This window comes from Hylobates moloch, unplaced genomic scaffold, assembly GCF_009828535.3.
Source record: "Hylobates moloch isolate HMO894 unplaced genomic scaffold, HMol_V3 SCAFFOLD_2, whole genome shotgun sequence".
NCBI classification, from domain to species: Eukaryota; Metazoa; Chordata; class Mammalia; order Primates; family Hylobatidae; genus Hylobates; species Hylobates moloch.
The window spans coordinates 126228265-126248696 of NW_026652277.1; the positions used below are offsets into that span (position 1 = coordinate 126228265).

At 38.1% G+C, this 20432-nt stretch overlaps 1 protein-coding gene across 1 annotated transcript in view; it reads left to right on the plus strand.

The window, feature by feature from the left end:
• LOC116470648 (AFG1-like ATPase) overlaps positions 1 to 20432 on the plus strand; it is a 99348-nt gene that overhangs the window by 48715 nt on the left and 30201 nt on the right. Inside the window, exons 4-5 of the mRNA XM_032156071.2 lie at positions 4875 to 4945; positions 5202 to 5302. Of these exons, the coding sequence (XP_032011962.2) occupies positions 4875 to 4945; positions 5202 to 5302 (172 nt within the window). The remainder of the gene's footprint in view (positions 1 to 4874; positions 4946 to 5201; positions 5303 to 20432) is intronic.

Below are 20432 nucleotides of genomic sequence, written 5' to 3' on the forward strand. Positions count from 1 at the left end.
GTCATTATACGGAACAAAGCATACTGGGAAAGAATTATGTTTAAAAGTCTGTAAGGAACGCAGTGTCCATTGATGGATGAATGGATAAATTGTGGTCTGTATACACAATGGAATATTATTCAACCTTAAAAAAGGAGCTCCTGCAATTTGCAACAACATGGATGAAACTGGAGGACATTATATTAAGTAAAATAAGCTAGATGCAGACAGAAAGATACTATAAGATCTCACTTGTATATGGGATCTTCTAAAAAAGTTACATACATAGAAACAGAGAAATCAAGTATAGAATAGAGTAGTTGTTACCAGAGATGGGGGGTTGAGTGAGGAGAAGGGGAAGGGATGAGGAGAGGTAGGTCAAAAGGTAGCAAATTGCAATTACAAAGGATGACTAAGTCTAAAGATCAAATATACAGCATGAGGACTATAGTTGAAAATAGTGTATTGTATACTGGAAATTTGCTAAAAGAATAGATTTTAGGTGCTCTTACCACCCCCAACTCCTCACACACAAAAGGTAACTGTGAGATGACAGATGTATCAATTTGATTGGCTGTAGTGGTAATTTCACTATGTATATCAAAACATCATGTAGTACACCTTAATATATACAACAAAAAAGTTTAAAATATCTTTTTAAACGAATGTCCATTTTCTTTGCTTAGGATAGTTTATCTTTTTCCTTCTCTCTGCTAATTTGGATAGAAGAATAGCATCTTATTATTTTACTTTGCATTTGTTCTTACTAGTAAAAAAAAGAATGATTTTACATATGCTTTCTTTCTTCTTCTTCTTTTTTTTTTTTTTTGAGTCATGGTCTCCCTCTGTAGCCCAGGCTGGAGTCCAGTGGCATGATCTTGGCTCACTGCAACCTCCACCTCCCAGGTTCAAGGATTCTCGTGCCTCAGCCTCCTGAGTAGCTGGGATCACAGGCACGCACCACCATGCCGGCTAATTTTTGTATTTTTTGTAGAGATAAAGTTTTGTCATGTTGGCCAGGCTGGTCTCCAACTCCTGGCCTCAAGCAATCTGACCACCTCGGCTTCCCAAAGTGCCAGGATTATAGGCATGTGTCACCACGCCTGGATTACACCAATAACATTTTTTATTTTGCATTTTGTAACTTCTGAGTGACTATAATAGAATTCTTATAAGACACTGTTATAATAAAATAATTTTGTGATATTTCACGTGTAATTTCACTATATAGAAAATCAAGTATTGTAATTTCACAGGTGACTTAGGAGAGGTGACCTGATTGAAGTTTAGTGAGTCACATTTTGATAATATAGTATATATGAGACCATAGAGTAATAAAGAAATCACCACTGAGGAAGATTGTAAGGAATTATTTATTCACCAAATATGCTTTTGGAGGCCTGTCTTCTTTCTTGGTTGTTTTCAGAATTCAGTTTTCCCCCTATGTTGAGTAATGTGCCTGTCCTAAGGAAAGATTAACTTTCTAAATGACAGCAGACCATACTGAGTGGGTGGTGTTGCTCTCTTTTCGCTATGTTCCTTAAAAAGCAGCTCACTTTTTTTTTTTTTTTTTTTGAGACAGAGTTTTGCTCTTGTTGCCCAAGCTGGAGTGCAATGGCGCAATCTTGGCTCACTGCAACTTCCGCCTCACGGGTTCAAGCGATTCTCCTGCCTCAGCCTTCCGAGTAGCTGGGATTGCATGCCACCACGCCCAGCTAATTTTTTGTATTTTTAGTAGAGACAGGGTTTCACCATGTTAGCCAGGCTGATCTCAAACTCCTGACCTCAGATGATTCGCCCAACTCAGCCTTCCAAAGTGCCAGGATTACAGGCGTGAGCCACCACGCCCAGCCAGCTCACTTTTTAAAAATATATATTTTATTTTAAGTTTGGGGATACATGTGTAGGATGTGCAAATTTGTTACATAGGTAAATGTGTGCCATGGTGTTTGCTGCACCGATCAAGCCGTCACCTAGATATTAAGCCCCACATGCATTAGCTATTTATCCTGATGCTCTTCCTCCCCTCCCCCTGGCTCCTGACACGCTCTGGTGTGTGTTGTTCCCCTCCATGTGTCCATGTGTTCTCATTGTTTAGCTTCCACTTAGAAGCGAGAACATGTGGTGTTTGGTTTTCTGTTCCTGTGTTAGTTTGCTGAGGATAATGGCTTCGGCATTATCCTCCATCCATGTCCCTGCCAAGGACGTGATCTCATTCCTTTTATGGCTGCATAGTATTCCATAGTGTATATGTACCACATTTCCTTTATCCAGTCCATCATTGATGGGCATTTGGGTTGATTCCCTGTCTTTGCTGTTGTGAATAGTGCTGCAATACATATATATGTGCATTTATCTTTATAATAGAATGATTTATATTCCTTTGGGTATATATCCAGTAATGGGATTGCTGGGTCAAATGGTATTTCTGGTTCTAGATCCTTGAGGAATCACCATACTGTCTTCCACAATGGTCGAGCTAATTTACATTCCCACCAACAATGTAAAAGCATTCTTATTTCTCCACAGCCTCGCCAGCATCTGTTGCTTCTTGACGTTTTAATAATCGCCATTCTAACTGGCATGAGACGTTATCTCATTGTGGTTTTGATTTGCATTTCCCTAATGACCAGTGGTGTTGAGCTTTCTTTCATATGTCTGTTGGCTGCATGAATGTCTTCTTTCGAGAAGTGTCTGTTCATGTCCTTTGCTCACTTTTTGATGGGGTTGTTTGTTTTCTTTTTTCTTGTAAATTTGTTTAAGTTCCTTGTAGATTCTGGATATTAAACCTTTGTCAGATGGGTAGATTACAAAATTTTCTCCCATTCTGTAGGTTGTTTGTTCACTCTGATGATAGTTTCTTTTGCTGTGCAGAAGCTCTTTAGTTTAGTCAGATCCCATTTGTCAATTTTTGCTTTCATTGCAATTGCTTTTGGTGATTTCGTCATAAAATCTTTGCCCATGCCTATGTCCTGAATGATATTGCCTAGATTTTCTTCTAGGGTTTTTATGGTTTTGGGTTTTACATTTAAGCCTTTAATTCATCTTGAGTTAATTTTTATATAAGGCGTAAGGAAGGCGTCCAGTTTTGGTTTTCTGCGTATGGCTAGCCAGTTTTCCCAGCAGGAAATCCTTTCCCCATTTATTTATTTATTCATTTATTAAACAGGAAATCCTTTCCCCATTGCTTGTTTTTGTCAGGTTTGTTGAAGATCAGATGGTTGTAGATGAGTGGTCTTATTTCTGAGATCTCTATTCTGTTCCATTGGTCTATGTGTCTGTATTGGTACCAGTACCATGCTGTTTTGGTTACTGTAGCCTTGTGGTATAGTTTGAAGTTCACTAGCATGATGCCTCCAGCTTTGTTCTTTTTGCTTAAGATTGTCTTGGCCATATGGGCTCAAAAAGTAGCTCACTTTTAAGCTTTTTGTTTGTTTGTTTTTTTGCTTGTATACACCAAAGGTGATGTTGGTTCCAAATGCATTCTAAAGAATAATGTCTAAACAGACATGTGCTTGGCATGAGCATTGACATTTACATTGGTTTGTGTGATTTCTTTTACCTTTAAGATTGTTTCTGTCTCTAAAATTACTTTCTATAGTGTCATTTCATTATTTTAATACCGCTCTATTTGAATATGATACCAGACCTCATGGAAGTCAAATAGCATTTCTCTTGCAAAGTTGGCCATTGCAAATGATGTTTTTAACATCCTTTGAGGTGGAGTGGTTATTACTTGGAATGTGACAGTTTCATACTTTTCATAATAACTATGTGCTTTGTTGCATTTTAAAGACATTTGCTCTAGAACAGTTGAAGAATTGGGTGCTTGTGTGTTAAATGCCTACCACCTGATAATTATCTCAAGGGAGAATTTGTTTAGTTTAAGCTTAATCTAAATAAAAGATAACCTGTCATACTAATTTTCAATAAGACTTTAGTAAGATGGATGTCCAGAATTTAGTTTAATTGCTTCCACTACTACGTAAGAGTGATTTGTGTGTCAAAATTAAGCGTATTGGCAGGTCATCCTGTAAAAGTTTGTATGTGGAGTTGAAGTAAACTTACATTTTTACTTGAAGCTCTTTTTAACAGTTTATTTCTTCTGCCAGTTATTTTATTGACTGTTAATTTACCACCTCTCTTAAAAAAAAAAAGGTGAGAGGAAAAAGGCCATAGCATCATCACATTTATATATGAGTTCCCTAAACCATATGGTGATTTCTAATTAGAATACAAAAGATTCTGTGATGAGACTAACTTCGTAGTAGCTGTAACAGTGGGCATCACAGAAGGAGAGAGTTTTCTTCAATTTCCAACACGGAGACTTTTGAGAGAAACTGTGTGGTCTATAATTGTCCTTATACTAGAAGTCTGACAAAGTTATTGATGTGCAGATCAAGTTGGTATTTCGAAGGTAGTAATTTAATTCTAGAGGTTTGATCCTCTCAGTCAGTGGTTTGACTTGATTTTTTTTAAATGCAGCTTCAATATTGAATTTCACATGTACCCTCTCAGTAGAGATTTCAAAGGATACTTTGCTGGATGCTTGACTGCCTTGTCTATTTGCTCTTGTTTTGCATGCAAGAGAGAGCCAGAAGCTTTCTTCTCATTGTGTACACATGGTATTAATGGATTTACTCTGCCTGTATCGTCTCATTACTGGAAACAGCTAGAAGCACAGAAGTCTTTCAGTGTATGCAAATAAGGCAGAATCATCTACCTGAGAGTTAATATTCTCTGCTTTTAAGTGTATTCTAAATCTAATGTTTGTATTTAGAGCATAACATCCTGTTCTTTTTTTTATGGGCAAAAAGCTAAGCAGGCTCAGGCAGCTGTTTGATGTTGGCTTCAAGTGTTATTAATTTCATATTCTATTATTCTTTTCACTGTAGCACAAGTGAAGCTGATGTGGAGGCTGTCATGGATAAGTTGTTTGATGAGCTGGCTCAGAAACAAAATGATTGTACGTAAGTTAATTTCTCTTGAAAGAGAATACATTTAGAACACAATGCCCAATCTCCACTGACCAATTAATAAGTTCCATTGCTGTATATGGGTTGATGCCACGCTCAAGTGGCAGTCATTGTATCAGCATTTTGTCTAATTTATGTGTTGAATCATGTGCTATTATTCATCAAGCTATGCATTTCCTATCTGTAAGAGATGAATTTTATAGTAATTATCCAGACAAGATTGAGTCTTTGTTCATGTTCCCATAGTAACTAGACCAAGGATTCTAAAAGTGCAAGGCAGAGAGCTGTGCCTGAATAAAGCCTGTGGAACCGTTGCCGACTGCACATTTGAAGAGCTGTGTGAGAGAGTAAGTATCCAGGCACGTCCAGACTCACTGGCCTTTTCACATGTTAAAATACTTCATGTTTTCCTCTCTGCCCATTTCAGATTTTAAAATACCATTCACAGAGTCAGAACCGATTTAAAAGTCTCATTAAGGGAAATACTCATCTGTATTTGCCATGTGCTTTTTATAGATATTGGCACAAAATTTGCACTTAGAGGGGCTCTAATGCAAAATTAGAAATGCAGAGAGAACTGTCAACTGTTGCTAGAAGCAAAAATAAAATCAGTTTTGGGGCTGTTTTGTAAAAGTCAAACATAAGAGATTTTGGAAAAATATTTGAGGTGAGAGTTAGGAAAAAGGAAGATGAAATAATGCTATCATGATCCAAGGAAGTATCACATAAAAGAATTTCCACTCCTGTACTCATTGCCCATTTGATATTGCCATAACATCGGACCTATTAGGGCCAGGGTCAAAGAAGGTGAATTTCTATAACTGTGACATCTATATTATATATTAAATAATATGTTAAACAGAGAAAAAATGTTTAGCTGTATATGCACACATTCATATAACTGAGAAAGATCTTGACTGAAGATTCATTATAGATATGAATTGTCTTTTAAAAAATCTGGAATTAAAAAAAAATCTGGAATTCTCAGTACTCAGTGGATATTCAATGTATTTATTGATTGCAAATATTGAGGAAAGCAAATCCAAATTAGATATAATTTTAAGCATAATTTTTCGATTGACATGCTTAATTTATCATTCTAGCTGGTCTCTGATTTATCTTGACTTTTAGGTAACTAAAGAACAGTTGCTTTTCAGTAAGGGAAAAGACAAAATACTTATACCTGCAGCCATTTTATGAGTGCTTTTCTTAAAAGCTAGTGACGGCCGGGCGCGGTGGCTCGCGCCTGTAATCCCAGCACTTTGGGAGGTCGAGGCGGGTGGATCATGAGGTCAGGAGATTGAGACCATCCTGGCTAACATGGTGAAACCCCGTCTCTACTAAAAATACAAAAAATTAGCCGGGCATGGTGGCGGGCGCGTGTAGTCCCAGTTGCTGGGGAGGCTGAGGCAGGAGAATGGTGTGAACCCGGGAGGCGGAGCTTGCAGTGAGCCGAGATCGCGCCACTGCACTCCAGTCTGGGTGACAGTGCGAGACTCCATCTCAAAAAAGCAATTATTTAGCACTTCAGAACCAGTAAAGTTTAGGATCAATGAGGATCCTCCAACTGGGTGGTAATGTTGATCTCTGTTAGTGAAAGTCATTCTGGGTGATATGGACCTTTCAGACCTCTCCTGGATCAGTCTTTAAGGTCCTGATAACCTAACATCTCCTGACAAAATTCTATTAAGGATCCCACTTAGGTTTGACTTATTTTGCAAGAAAAATAAACTTGAGAAGAATCTTGTATATCCAAAAGATGAAGCTCCTCCACTTTCTGCAGAAGAGGACCCAGTGGGGAACGGGAAAAGACAGGCCTGTTGAATCTTGGGGGAGGAAGGCAAAGATGGTCTCTTTTGGAGCAGACACTGAGTTTTATCTACATTTTAAAAATATGCTCATTGTTTTAGGAGTCTTAGTAACAGGAAAAGGCCACTTATCAGGAACCAAAATCTTCAGTTTATTTACTATCTGGGAGTGATGGGGAAGATTGATAGAGACGTTATCTTGAAAAATGAAATAATGCTTATAAAAATAAATTGTCTTATTTGACAAAAATGTGGATTATAATAGCAACTACAAACTAAACTCTTAGATTAAACAATGAGAAAGTGCAGTGGCATGATCATGGCTCACTACAGCCTCGACCTCCTGGGCTCAGGCAATCCTCCAATCTCAGCCTCCCCGGTAGGTGGGACTGCAGGCACACCACGCCATGCCTGGCTAGTTTTTTTAAAAAGTTTTTGTAGAGATGGAGGTCTTACCATGTTGTCCAGGCTGTTCTCAAATTCCTGGCCTCAAGAGATCCACCCACCTCAGCCTTCCAAAGTGCTGGGATTACTACCATGACCAGCCTTGTCAATTATTTTCTTTCGAAGTTTTTGTGATGTTATTATTTGTTAATTTTTTTTCTTCTCCAAGTTGGCCAGATCTTCATTTGTCAGTGAGTTTGCATGGACAGGTTTGCCCTTTATCTAGACTGTAATTGTGGGGTGTTTACTACATTACACAAGCACTGAATGACCTGCAAAAGGCATTGACGAGATAAGTGGGGTTAGGTCCCAGTGTTAAGCTATGAGGGATGTTTGAGGAAGGGCTAAGTTTTTAAGTAGCTAGTTTGTTTGTGATATTTTCTTGTTATGATGATTTTGCATGGCTTTGCAACTTTGTAACTGCAATTCAGATATTGATTTCTTGCATGAAGAGGACAATTGAAATCCCTCAACTTCAGAAGTAGCCTAAAACTCTTAATGAGTTATAATGATCTTATGAGCCAGGCTAAATAATTGCCAAAAACCATTAAGTAAAGATAAAAACACATACAACCTAAGGTAAAGAAGCAGGCATCTATCTGGTGTGTCTGGGACAGTCCCAGCTTCGGATCATCTATCCTAATTTTCTAGAAGGCTCTTGAAGCCCAAGACCTGCCCAATCACCTGATACCATCATGAAAAAGTCTTTGGCAAGGAGTAGATTGGTTAACAGTCCATAATGATTATTTTTGAGCCATGGCCCCTTCCAGGGAAAAAAATAATACAGAAACTTACCTGTGTCTTGATAAGGTAAAAGAAGATTTAGATTGGAAGCCCTTGACGTATGCCATAAGTAAAATGAAAAAGCCTGGCACATTCTGCTGTTTACACACCTCTTCCCTCGCTGTTCCAAGCACAGTTCCTCAGATTTGGAATCCTACAGGTTAACATCTAGCCTCTTGGTATCTCCTGGATTCTCTTTCTTTGTAAATTTGTAATTCAGTACGTCATGTTCAGCAGTCTGAGTTAGGAGACCCTGCAACACACACATAATAATAATAACGAATATAGCCACACATCAGGTATCATTCTAAGCGCTTTTATATATTAACTCATTTGATACTTATAATAGGTAGGCACTAATATTGTCCCCATTTTATAGGTAGAGAATTTGAGACACCAAGATGTTAAGTTACCTTCCCAAGGTCACACAGCTAATAAGTGGTGTAGCCAGAGCTCGGACTTCTTGGTAGTTTGGGAGTCAGATTCTGTGCTTTTAATCACTACATTGTATCTGAAGATGTTATGGACAAGTTCTTCCTCAATCTTTAATATACTTTGGACTCTATCTTAAAGTGTAATCATTTGGGAGGCCGAGGCAGACGGATCACATGAGGTCAGGAGTTCAAGACCAGTCTGGACAACATGGCAAAACCCCGTCTCTACTAAAAATATAGAAATTAGCTGGGCATGGTGGCATGCACCTGTAATCCCAGCTACTCAGGAGGCTGAGACATGAGAATCGTTTGAACCCAGGAGGTGGAGGTTGCAGTAAGCCAAGATCGCGCCACTGCATTCCAGCCTGGGTGACAGAGACTCTGTCTCAATAAATAAATAAATAAATAAATAACAACAACAAAAATAAAGTGTAATCAGATAATTCGTGAATTCTCACATCTGAGCTAAGCTTTAAGAATTTTATGGAGCATGAAGCTGAATGGGGAACAGACATCCTCCAGTCCTGAGAGCTTCCCTCTGTGTTGAAAACCTTAGTACAGACCTGCCGAACTCATGTGTGTTGGCATACCCACTGAGAAGTCCAGCTGGGAGCCCCTCTGCTCTTCTAAAGGCCGTACCTCCAGGGTTTGTGGCTCCAGGCAAGGGGCCCCAAGCCTTAGGCAGCCTCATCCCTTTGCCTATTAATAAAAATACTTTCTCTTCCTGCCATGACAAAGGTTGAGAAGTGCTGCCTTAGAGAAGTGTGGGAGGGTGGAGGAGAATATGTTTGGGCAGTCTTTGTTCCCTGCCGTTCCCTTCATATCAGAGCTGTGGCCAAGGAACATGAAGCAGATCCATCTCTGTGGACATGACGAGGTTTCAAGTTTCCTTTCCTTACCTTGATACAGCTACTTGGTTTAATCCAAGGGTAGTGGAGAAGTCAGAAATATGGTTATTGAAGGCAGTGGTTCTCAAACTGTGGTTTATAGACCTCTAGGGGTCCCCGAGACCCTTTCAGGGGTCCTGGGAATCTAAACTCTCTGTAACACTTCTTGCCTTTTTCACTCTGGTAGTATTTACGGTAATGATGCAGAAGCACTGATAGGTGAAACTGCTGGCACCTTAGCAGGAATCAAGGCAATAGCACAAAAAATACTATATTTTTCACTGACCATATACTCACAGTAAAAATAAATAAATAAATAAATAAATAAACAACCCAGTTCCATTTAAGAATATCCTTAAAGAAGCAGTAACAATTATTTTGTTAAATCTCAACTTTGAGAATATGTCTTTTGAATATTCTTTGTGATGAAGTGAAGGTACACGTAATAAAACACTTCTGCTGTATATCAAATATGAAGGCTGTCCTGGGGAAAAGCACTTGTACGATTGTTTGAGTTGCAAGCTGAACTAGCCACTATTTTCAGAGAATACCATTTTTACTTGGAAGACTGAGTGACAGACAAACTATGGTTATTCAGATTTGGCAGACATTTTCTCACAATGTTTGACAGACATTTTCTTGAAAATGAATGAAATAAGACTGTCATTTCAAGGAAAACAACTGACAATATTTGTTGCCAGTGATAAAATTTGAGCAAACAAGTGAAAATTAGAATTTTGGAAAACTTGTTTCTGCCATCATGAGCTTGACAGCTTCCCAATTCTTAAACATCTTTCAGATGAGATTGATGGTGATATTAACACATGCAATGTTTTGATAATTGTTTAATTAAATGTGTCAACATTTGGAAGATCTACATAACTCAATGAACCAATACTTTCCAATAACCAATGCGTGCTCTTACAAAATCATACATGACAAAAGATCCGCTTAAAGTGCAGGAAAGACTAATGGATTTTAATATAACAGAATTCAAAAAGTATACTGATACTATTTCAGTTTCTACATTGCAACTAACAGTTTAAAAATTACCTCCTTTCAAGTTCAAATTTTTTGATAGATTCTATTTTTTAGAACAGTTTTGGGCTTATAGAAAATCAAGACTCTAGTACAGAGAGTTTCCATATACCTCCTAATCTAGTTTCCCCTATTAACATCTTACATTCATGTGGTATATCTGTTACAATTAATGAACCAATATTAATACATTATTATTAACTAAAGTCCATATTTTATTCGGATTTCCCTAGTTTTTACCTAATGTCCTTTTTCTGTTCCACAATACCACATTACCTTTAGCTATGTCTCCTTAGGCTTCTCTTGGCTATGGCAGTTTCTCACAGACTTTTCGTTTTTGATGATCTTGACAGTTTTGAGGAGTACTAGTTAGGTATTTGTAAAATGTCTCCCAACTGTGATTTGTCTGATGTTTTCCTTATGATTAGACTGGAATGATGGTCTTTGGGGAATAGACCACAGAGATCAAGTACTACTTTCATCACATCATGTCAAGGATTCATACTGTCAACATGGCTTATAACTGTTGATGCTAACGTTCATCATACTTGTTTGAGATAATGTTTGTCAGGTTTTTTTCTTGCCCTAAAGTTATTCTTTCTCCCCCTTTCCACAGTGTACTCGGCAGTAGCTTCTTGTTGAGTTTTCATGTAGCATCAAAGAATATCCACAATTATCTGATAAGGCTATTAAAATACATTTCCCTCTTTAAACTACATATCCATGTAAGGCTAGATTTTCTTATATACTTCAACCCAAATAACTGAGTTGCAATAGATTGGATGTAAAAGTGGATATGAGAATCCAGCTATTTTCTGTTAATCCAGATATTAAAGAGATTTACAAAAATGTAAGACAATGCCATTCTTCTTACTTTCATTTCAAAAAACAGAAGTATTTTTCATAAAAATGTGATTTGTGTTAATTTGATGGGCTTAATGTAATGGCTTTATAATTGTTACTTTAAATGAATTAATACATATTTTAATTTTTCTGGGTTTTAATTTCTATTGCAGTAAACACTGGGAGAAATAACCCATATAAGCAAACATTCCTTGGGTTCCTCAATAATTTTTAAAAGTATAAAGGAGTCCTGGAGCCAAAAAGTTTGAGAACTCCTTGCTTTAGGGTTAAACTTTCATGGACCAAAAATGAAAGAATCCTACTGAAAGAAAATAAGCCAAAGCTGAATTCTAAAGGCTTAATGAGTAAACTGACTAGACCCGAATTTTCCTTATTGAGAAATACAATTTTTACACCTGCAGAAAATTGTTTCCTTAACCGATAACTGTGCTCACAAGTAACTGTTTGCAAGAGCAGTTTGTTATTTGTGTCTTAAAAATAATGACAGGTGGCCAGGTGTGTTTGCAAAAAGTCTAGGCAGAAAAATGTACCAGTTGATGCATATGCATGGCTGTACGCATTGCTCACTACCAACTTCTTGTTTATTACCTTTCTTCTTTGGTTTTTAGTACTCAAGAAATGAAAGTCTATCAGATAAGTGTATTGGCCTCCATTTTTCTATTAATCTTGATTATATCATATTAGTGTATATATCCTTAGACTTATAAGTGTACCACATAGTATCCCTTAGGGAGTTGTTAAGTGACATTTTCCTTCTCTTGCTCTTTTTATGCTTCATTTAGCTTTATTCCAAGCGAAACCACTGATTGGGAGCTACTTCTGGTTTATGTCCTGTGCTTCGTTCACTCTCAGTAAATATCATACTAAAGGATGAATAGCTTTTATCTCTACTACTTGGCCAAGAGTCAAGGCTGATGGTGTTGGGATGCCAACAGTGGTAATTAGCATCAAGGAATAAGGGCATTAATCACCAGAGCTGAGGCAGCCCAGGAATCTCCTTGGCCTTTTACCTTCCCAGCAGCAAAACCATTTTTATAGCATTGCTGATCTGTGTATGCTCATTTCCCACATTTCCTGATTTCTGGCCTTGCCGTGTCCAAATAAGGCAGCCTGGCCACAGCATAGTGACAGGGAGGACAGAAGTGAGATTGCAAAGAGCTTAATAGAGAATGGGTCAGATTCTTGTAGGGAGGAATATGAATCCATTGTCACAAATGAGCCGTAAGTATTTTGTCTATCTTTCCCCATCCACATTCCTAGTCAGTCCTTAAACTAAAGAGTCATAGTCTTGGTGTTGCAAAGCACCTCAAGGGTCACCTTATCTAACCGTTCAACCAACACTGAATCCTACATGACCCCAGGCCTCCACTTGCCTTGCAGTGCCAAATTGGGGATTGCAGTTAAACATATGAGAAGAAATATAGGACATGCTAAGATAGGTGCAAAATTTTAGCATACACACCTAGACCTAGCCTATTTCACGAGTCCTCAGAATTATAAAGAAGGTTTTTGGAATAAAATCCCATAATTGACTTATAATTTGATTTTAAAAAGTAAGATGTACACAACTTCTTATATGAATTTATTTTGTTCTGATATTTTGTACATAAAAGAAAAAGTGAACTCTCTGTAAGACTGGAGATTGGACTGAGGGATCCATTTTTACTAATTGTTGATTGATTATATCTTCCAAAGAAATCACTATATATCAGGTTAAAAGTTACTGATTTTTTTAATATTTTACTATTTTAAAGGAAAAAAGAAATGTCTGAAAAATAGGGTCTGGATTAGAAATTTGAAAACTGTAGCCTCTTAGAATAATTGTGAACGTTTCCATGATGAAAAGGGAGTAAAGAAGGATTAAAGGAATAAAGAGAACACGTTCCTCCTTTCTTCACTGGCAAATTTTCTGTAATAGGACACATAGTGAGGCTGGACAATCCTGCCCAGCTTCTGTTCCCAAACTGAGGCAAGAGCAGCTTCTTAGATGATGCTGCTCAGGGCTTCAGGTTTTAAGCTCTGCAAGCCACGGACTTCTCAGACTCAGCAGCCTGAAGCTCCTCTGCGGGAGAAAACGTGCTTTCATTTTCTGTGAATATATTTATGTCATGTTGTTAGCTGAAATGGTTCAAAAATATTGTCTCTCCTGTAATGGGGAGAAAATGCCCAAGGATTCCCAGAGGGTCTCAATGGAAGAGTAAGTGTGCCAAAAACTGTATACTTTCAATATGTTCTCCATAATATTATTTTGAGGATTGGATCTAGTAGTAGACACAAGTCCTCATGTTTGTTTTAAGGTCATTTCTACTCTAGGAAAGTATGAGAAACTGATATTTAATATTTGCCTCAGTCTTTGAGAGGAATATGTCATTCATTTGCTGAGACAATAATTAAGAAGTACAAGGATTAAGAAATATGAATTTAAAAATATTTATATATATATTTTTTGAGACAGGGTCTTGTTCTTTTGCCCAGACTGGAGTTCAGTGGTGTGATCACTGCTCACTGCATCCTCAGCCTCCCAGGCTCAAGCAATCCTTCCCACCTCAGCCTCCCAAGTAACTGGGACTACAGGCGTGCACCACCATGCCCAGATAATTTTAGTATTTTTTGTAGAGACAGGGTTTCGCCATGTTGCCCAGGCTGGTCTCGAACTCCTGGGCTCAAGCAATCCACCCTGCCTCAACCTCCCAAAGTACTGGGATTACAGGCATGAGCCACCATGCCCATGGTCATTAATTTTTAAAAATAGAATTTGTTTTTAATTTAAAGATAAATTATCTCATTTGGCTTTTAATAATAAATATATCAGAGCTCTAAATAATAATTAAGAATAGCTCTCTAAACAGAAGACCTGTATGAAGAGATTGGTAAAGTGCTGAGAGAAAACAAGTCTAATTCAACCAATTAATATGAATATAAAACACTTTAAAAGTACTTGTTTGATTTTTTTAAAAAGCTTTAACACTGATGGTTTTCCTATTGCTTACCTATCAACTGGCCTGGTTTTTCTTAAACATAAATTTTTTTTTAATCAAGTAATCCTTAAGTGTTTGTCTCCTATCATAGAGTATGATTTGCTATTTTCCATAGTACGTTCCCCCAGATTAGATCAGTTGACCCCAAATTAGTAATTACTTATTACATTGCCAATTAGAATATTTAATAAGATATATTCCATTTTATCGCTTTGAAATATATTTTATGGAAAAAAGTTTAGAAATTGTTAGAATATGCTATTTTTGTTTTTTAAAATGGCTTGGTGAAGATATTATTGAGTCAGGCAAAAGATTTTGAGAAAAAACTAGAAAAGAGCAAATAAGCCATAATATCTTAAGAATTATAAGATTTTCACATATTTTAGGGTCAAATATTACTTCATTCTTTTCTCTTTTATTGTTAATCAAGAAATATATGCTATGTAAGATCCAACCCTCCAAGATTACTACATTGACTTAATGGTCAGCAACTATTTCTTTTTCTTTTTCTTTTCTTTCTTTCTTTCTTTTTTTTTTTTTTTTTTTGAGACAGAGTCTTGCTCTGTCACCCAGACATGATCTTGGCTCACTGCAACCTCCGCCTCCTGGATTCAAGCAATTCCTGTGCCTCAGCCTTCCAAATAGCAGGGATTACAGGCAAACCTCACCATGCCCAGCTAATTTTAGTATTTTTAGTAGAGATGGGGTTTCACCATGTTGGTCAGGCTGGTCTCGAACTCCTGACCCCAGGTGACCCACCTGCCTCAGCCTCCCAAAGTGTTGGGATTATGGGCATAAGCCACCATGCCCAGCCAGTCAGCAACTATTTCTTAAGGACTTCTATATCTGTATGCCTATGTTATGAGGAATATAAAAGAAGTGTGTAAGAAGTTTCTTTCAAAGAGTTTACAGTTTAGTAAAGGAAATAACATAAGCCAAATATTATACAGCGAAGCAGAGTAGAAAGAGGCCCAACTGAGTCAGGAGATATCAATTCCATTCATTAACTCCAATACTGTTTAGCTGACACTGGGCACTGTGGCACACACTTGTAGTCTCAGCTACTTGGGAGGCTGGGGCAGGAGGATCACTTGAGTACAGGAGTTCTTGGCTGTCCTGTGCTATGATCATGTCTGAGGATAGTCAAGGCACTCCAGCCTGGGCAACATAGCCAGACTCTGACTACTCCTACCAAAAACAGATACTATTTAGCTGAGTTGCCTTAGGCAGATCCCTTAACCACTTCACCATAATGGGTCTAAGTTCCTCACTTATGAAATGCATGATGTGATCAGCACATTTCTGTCATTCCTTTTATTTTATTTCATTTTATTTTTATACCATCAGTTTTGATGAATACTGATCTGTCATTCCTTTTAGCTGTAACAGTCTCCTTTAAATAGCAGTGTTCACTAGTTAACTACATAATATGAATGTATCAGGAGTTCAAAGTAAGGATGCTAAGGGTTGGAAAGGCTCTGACAAGATACGAGATTTAAAGAGGAAATTGACCTTGACCTGGAAAGGCGAGCAGAATGTAGATGAGTGGAGTAAAAGTATTTCAACCATAATCAGAAACCAAGCATCCCATGTTTCAGGAGGACAGACTGATGCCTAATGAGAGCAGAGTGCATATTGGGGAGGAAAAGGAAATAAAGATGAAACAGATCTCAGACAGATTCTACCATCAAAATCAGGCAGAGAAATAGTCTTCTTACTATAATCCAGAGGGAGTCATTTTAGGTTTTGAGCAGGAATGTGGTACCTAGAATAATATTTTAGGAAGATTAATGGGTCAGTATACTCTGGGAGAGGTTGTAACTTTCACCAACATGTCCAGTGGACCAGCAAATAGTATCTCCTCTTGGGAAGATTCTTCTTTCCAGTAGGAAACTTGGTTAAATAAACTAACATGCTAGATATTTGTTTGTTCACTTATGCAGGGTAACAGTGTACACAGTCCTACCCTTTTAATATTTTACTCGCACTTCTGCCTAATCATCCACCAGATATTTACAGAGTACTTAATAGAAGGCTGGCATATTTCTAGGAACTGTAGTGGGTACCAAGATGTGAGTAAAATCTCCACTTTTATGGAGTCTTAATTTAGAAGAGAAAATGAGATCAGTACGTAGATCGCTAGAATGTGAGGCAGATTATAATTAGTACTACAGGATCAGTATGACCAGAACGCTATGGATGATCGAAGTGGAACTGGGCCTTGAAGGCTGGAGGGTTGGAGATTCTGTTGGTGCAAAGACTGGGGGGAGTATGAGGTGGTAGCTGTTTGGTTTTTCCTAAGCAAAGGAGATCATGAGGGGCATCTTTATGATCTCTTCCTTCTCTGAAGTTTTATGTTTCTGGGAAAAACACAAGAGTTGGGGCTGGGCGCAGTGGCCCACGCCTGTAATCCTAGCACTTTGGGAGGCCAAGGCGGGCAGATTGCCTGAGCTCAGGAGTTCAAGACCAGCCTGGCCAACATGGTGAAACCCCATCTCTACTGAAATACCAAAAAAAAAAAAAAAAAAGAAAAATTAGCTGGGTGTGATGGCACACATCTATAATCTCAGCTATTTGGGAGGCTGAGGCATGAGAATCACTTGTACCCAGGAAGCCAAGATTGCGCCATTGCACTCCAGCCTGGGTGACAGAGCGAGACTCTGTCTCCAGAAACAAACAAACAAGCAAACAAAAAACCAGAGTTGGAGATTACAGAGTATATTCAGAGAACTACAGACTCAGGAAGGTTCTACTTCCATTTGTGGCAGAGTAGCTCCTATTTGATCAAATTACCTGTTGATCACCTCTGAAAACTCTGGACAAAATCTGAAAAATAACTATCCAGAAGGCACTGCTTATCAAAAGCAGGGAGAAAGTAGAGCACAGTCAACACTTGGAAGAAAGGATTGATACTGGTGAGTTTCTCATTTTTATAGTTTTTCTCCTGAGGGCAGATCACAGTTGGTCTTACACGGATGTCTAAAACTCAGTAGAAACCTGCTGTTTTTAGCTCGAAGAACCAGAGAAGAGCAAATCAGTGACCATAACAGCTGGAAAGTGTAAGGAGAAATCTGGGAAAGGAGAGAATCACAGAGGAATAGCCTGAAATTTTTCCTATAAACTCTGCCCAAATCTTGGGCTGACCTATGAAATACACATACACAGCAAATGCTAAAAAAAACTGAACGGAGATTTTCGCTGCTATGCATCACAGAGGAGACAGAGTTTGGAACTTGAGGCTAACCAAGTTAATAACCTGCTAACATAGCAACAACAACAAAAAATCAATATACTTAAGAATCCCAAGTCTCCACGACATACCATATACAATGTCTAGAATACAGTCCCAAATTACCATGCCCCTCATCAGGGTACATGGCTGGACAGAGTATGGACTGGATTTCAGCTCCTAATTGCCCCCCTCGAGGAGGGGCACAAACCAGGTATACTTGAGAGATTGCACGAAACAAGATAAATAGAAGAGAAATCAGAGGATTGGGCATGGAGGAGGTCAGAGATGAGGACAAGCCACCTAGGGCTCCAACGGTTTCAGTGTGAATAACCAGAGAAATGGCAGGACCCTTAACAGACAAACCAAAATGCTAGGGGTAGGAGAACGGGGCTTACAAATAGTTGGAAATTTAGGACTGAAGATAAAGATCTAGAAGTCATTTATAAAGGTATGTTAGTTTGGAGCCTAAAGGAGTCAATGACATCATCTGAACTGACATAGAAAAAGGAAGAGATGAGGGGGTGGGTGGGGTTGAAAAGTATGTTTTCACTAGAGTCAATGGAAGGAAACAGAGCCAGAGGACTAGTATAGTTTAATCAAAGGCACAGGAGAAACTCTACACATTCCTCACCATTTTACTGAAGACTCTTAAAACATAGAAGTAATTTACTAGGCTAGGCGCGGTGGCTTACGCCTGTAATCCCAGCACTTTGGGAGGCCGAGGTGGGCGGATCACAAGGTAAAGAAATGGAGACCATCCTAGTCAACATGGTGAAACCCCATCTCTACTAAAAATACAAAAATTAGCTGGGCTTGGTGGCGCATGCCTGTAGTCCCAGCTACTCCGGAGGCTGAAGCAGGAGAATCACTTGAACCCAGGAGGCAGAGGTTGCAGTGAGCCGAAATCACGCCACTACACTCCAGCCTGGCGACAGAGTGAGACTTCATCTCAAAAGCAAACAAACAAACAAAAAAACAGGAGTAATTTACTAGATCAGTAATATCTTAGGGTTTGGATGTTACTTTGTAGAAAATCTTAATATAATAAGCCACTGTCATAAGTTTATTAATAACCTAATCTTACTGCTTTTCAGCCTTAGCATATGTGAAAAACTGTAAGTTGTAAATCATTATACACATTTACATGGGAATATAAAAATCATCTTGCATACATGTTTGTATTGTCAATTTTTTTCCTGAACTTTCTGCATTGTCTCTCTATCATGTCCTATATAAATCCAAATAGTTACATAGTCACATCATCCGAACTGCAGCCTTTGCAATGCACTTCTTAATCTCCCCCTTCACTGCTTTACTAAAGCCAAGGATGCTTTGTCTTTCTCAGGCTACTTCTTTATGCCAAATTCCATTCGATTTCATGTTCATGAAATAGATCTCTACTTCTCTACACTGGGCTATTTCCCTCTGTTGAAAACCCACCTTCTCTAAGAATATCTCTCTCTACTGACGGATGCTCAGTACATACTTGGTAACTAACAAAATCAAAAGAGGCACTGCTATTTATTATCTGAAGTTCTTACTGACGTTTTATTTCCCTAATTCTCTTTTGCCTCCTGTTTAACTGAAAGCAGACGAAATAAGCTTTAAACAGAAATAGAATAATTTTAGCATGGATTTATGTATGTCTTATCTGATTCCAAAAAGTATTTTATATGTGTGTACAGATACACACACACAACCATATACACACAGAACTAAATGTTTTAAAAATCAGGACAAAGGGAAAATAATGAATACTTAAGCTGAAAGACAGAAAAGTTAATATACATAAATCCATGTCATAAACTTCTACATAGTTCTTAAAATCAAACAATTAAGTCAAAACTCAGCCTTCTCTCAGCCAAAGAGGGGAAAAGATATTCAGTAAGTTAGAAGATATGAACAAACCAGTTACTCAGAAGAAGTGATGATTTTTGCTGGCACTTGGACCTTTCGTAAATGGACTTCTGAAAGATGCCAGGAGACATTTCTTCAGCACCATTCCTGCTGCCGACATATGCTTATATCTGACAGATTCTTATATCCAAGCTGGGAACATAATGACAAAGTAAAGTTTAATGAAACTGTGCTATAAGGGCAAAAATAGTGCTTTACAGCTGAGCTTTTCTCTTTATTTATCTGGCTTGATCCAGAAAAAATAGTTCTAAATGTTTAGAGATTGAATAGATGCATGTTGTTCCGGCCTTTCATGGATGTTTTTATCTTTTAATAAAATTTGGGCAGCAGATAATTCAAGGTTGTCTTTTGGCAAGAAGATGAAGTGAATAATTCTGTTGGTCTTACTCACAGTTTGAAGGGCTTGGCCCTTTATTCCAGCAGCACAGGGAGGTATTCAGTCTTGCCCTGATTCACTTTTTAATATCTTTTGAATATGAATTAGAATTTTTAACTGAGTATTTCCATGATTTGGAAAGCAGAAGAGTGGGAGGAAGAAAGCAACTCTTCAATATCCATTTCTTTTCCATCGCTGATTAGGCTTTTCAAATATCCAAGCCCGAGAGAGTTCCATTTCTTTCCAATGGACTCTCACAAAGAAAGCAAAACAAACAAAAACAACGGCAAAAAGCAAAACAAAAGTAACAAAACCTCTGCATTTATAAGACTTTAACGTGTTCAGAAGTTACAGTTCTCAAATTTAAAATAACTTCTTAGCTATTCTAAAGCCTTTTCTCCTTTTTCATTTGGGGATCCTAAATATCTCTTTTCGTGCCACTTAGCTCTGATTTCCAAAGGAAAAAGTTAACATTGGTTCACCTTTCATGTCACATGCACATGCAAGACTGGTGTCAGAGAGTCTAGAACCTGACCTTGCACTATGCAGCTCATCTTTCCCATTTCTTCTGGGTGGATCTCAAAGCCAGACAAATGTACAAGTCTTTCCTCCCACGGAGATGTAGCAAATACTGCCCTCTACCGAGGGTACAATCAGGATGGCTTGATTATGTTAATGATTAAGTACTGATTTCAATGGTTATGGTAAACTAATGC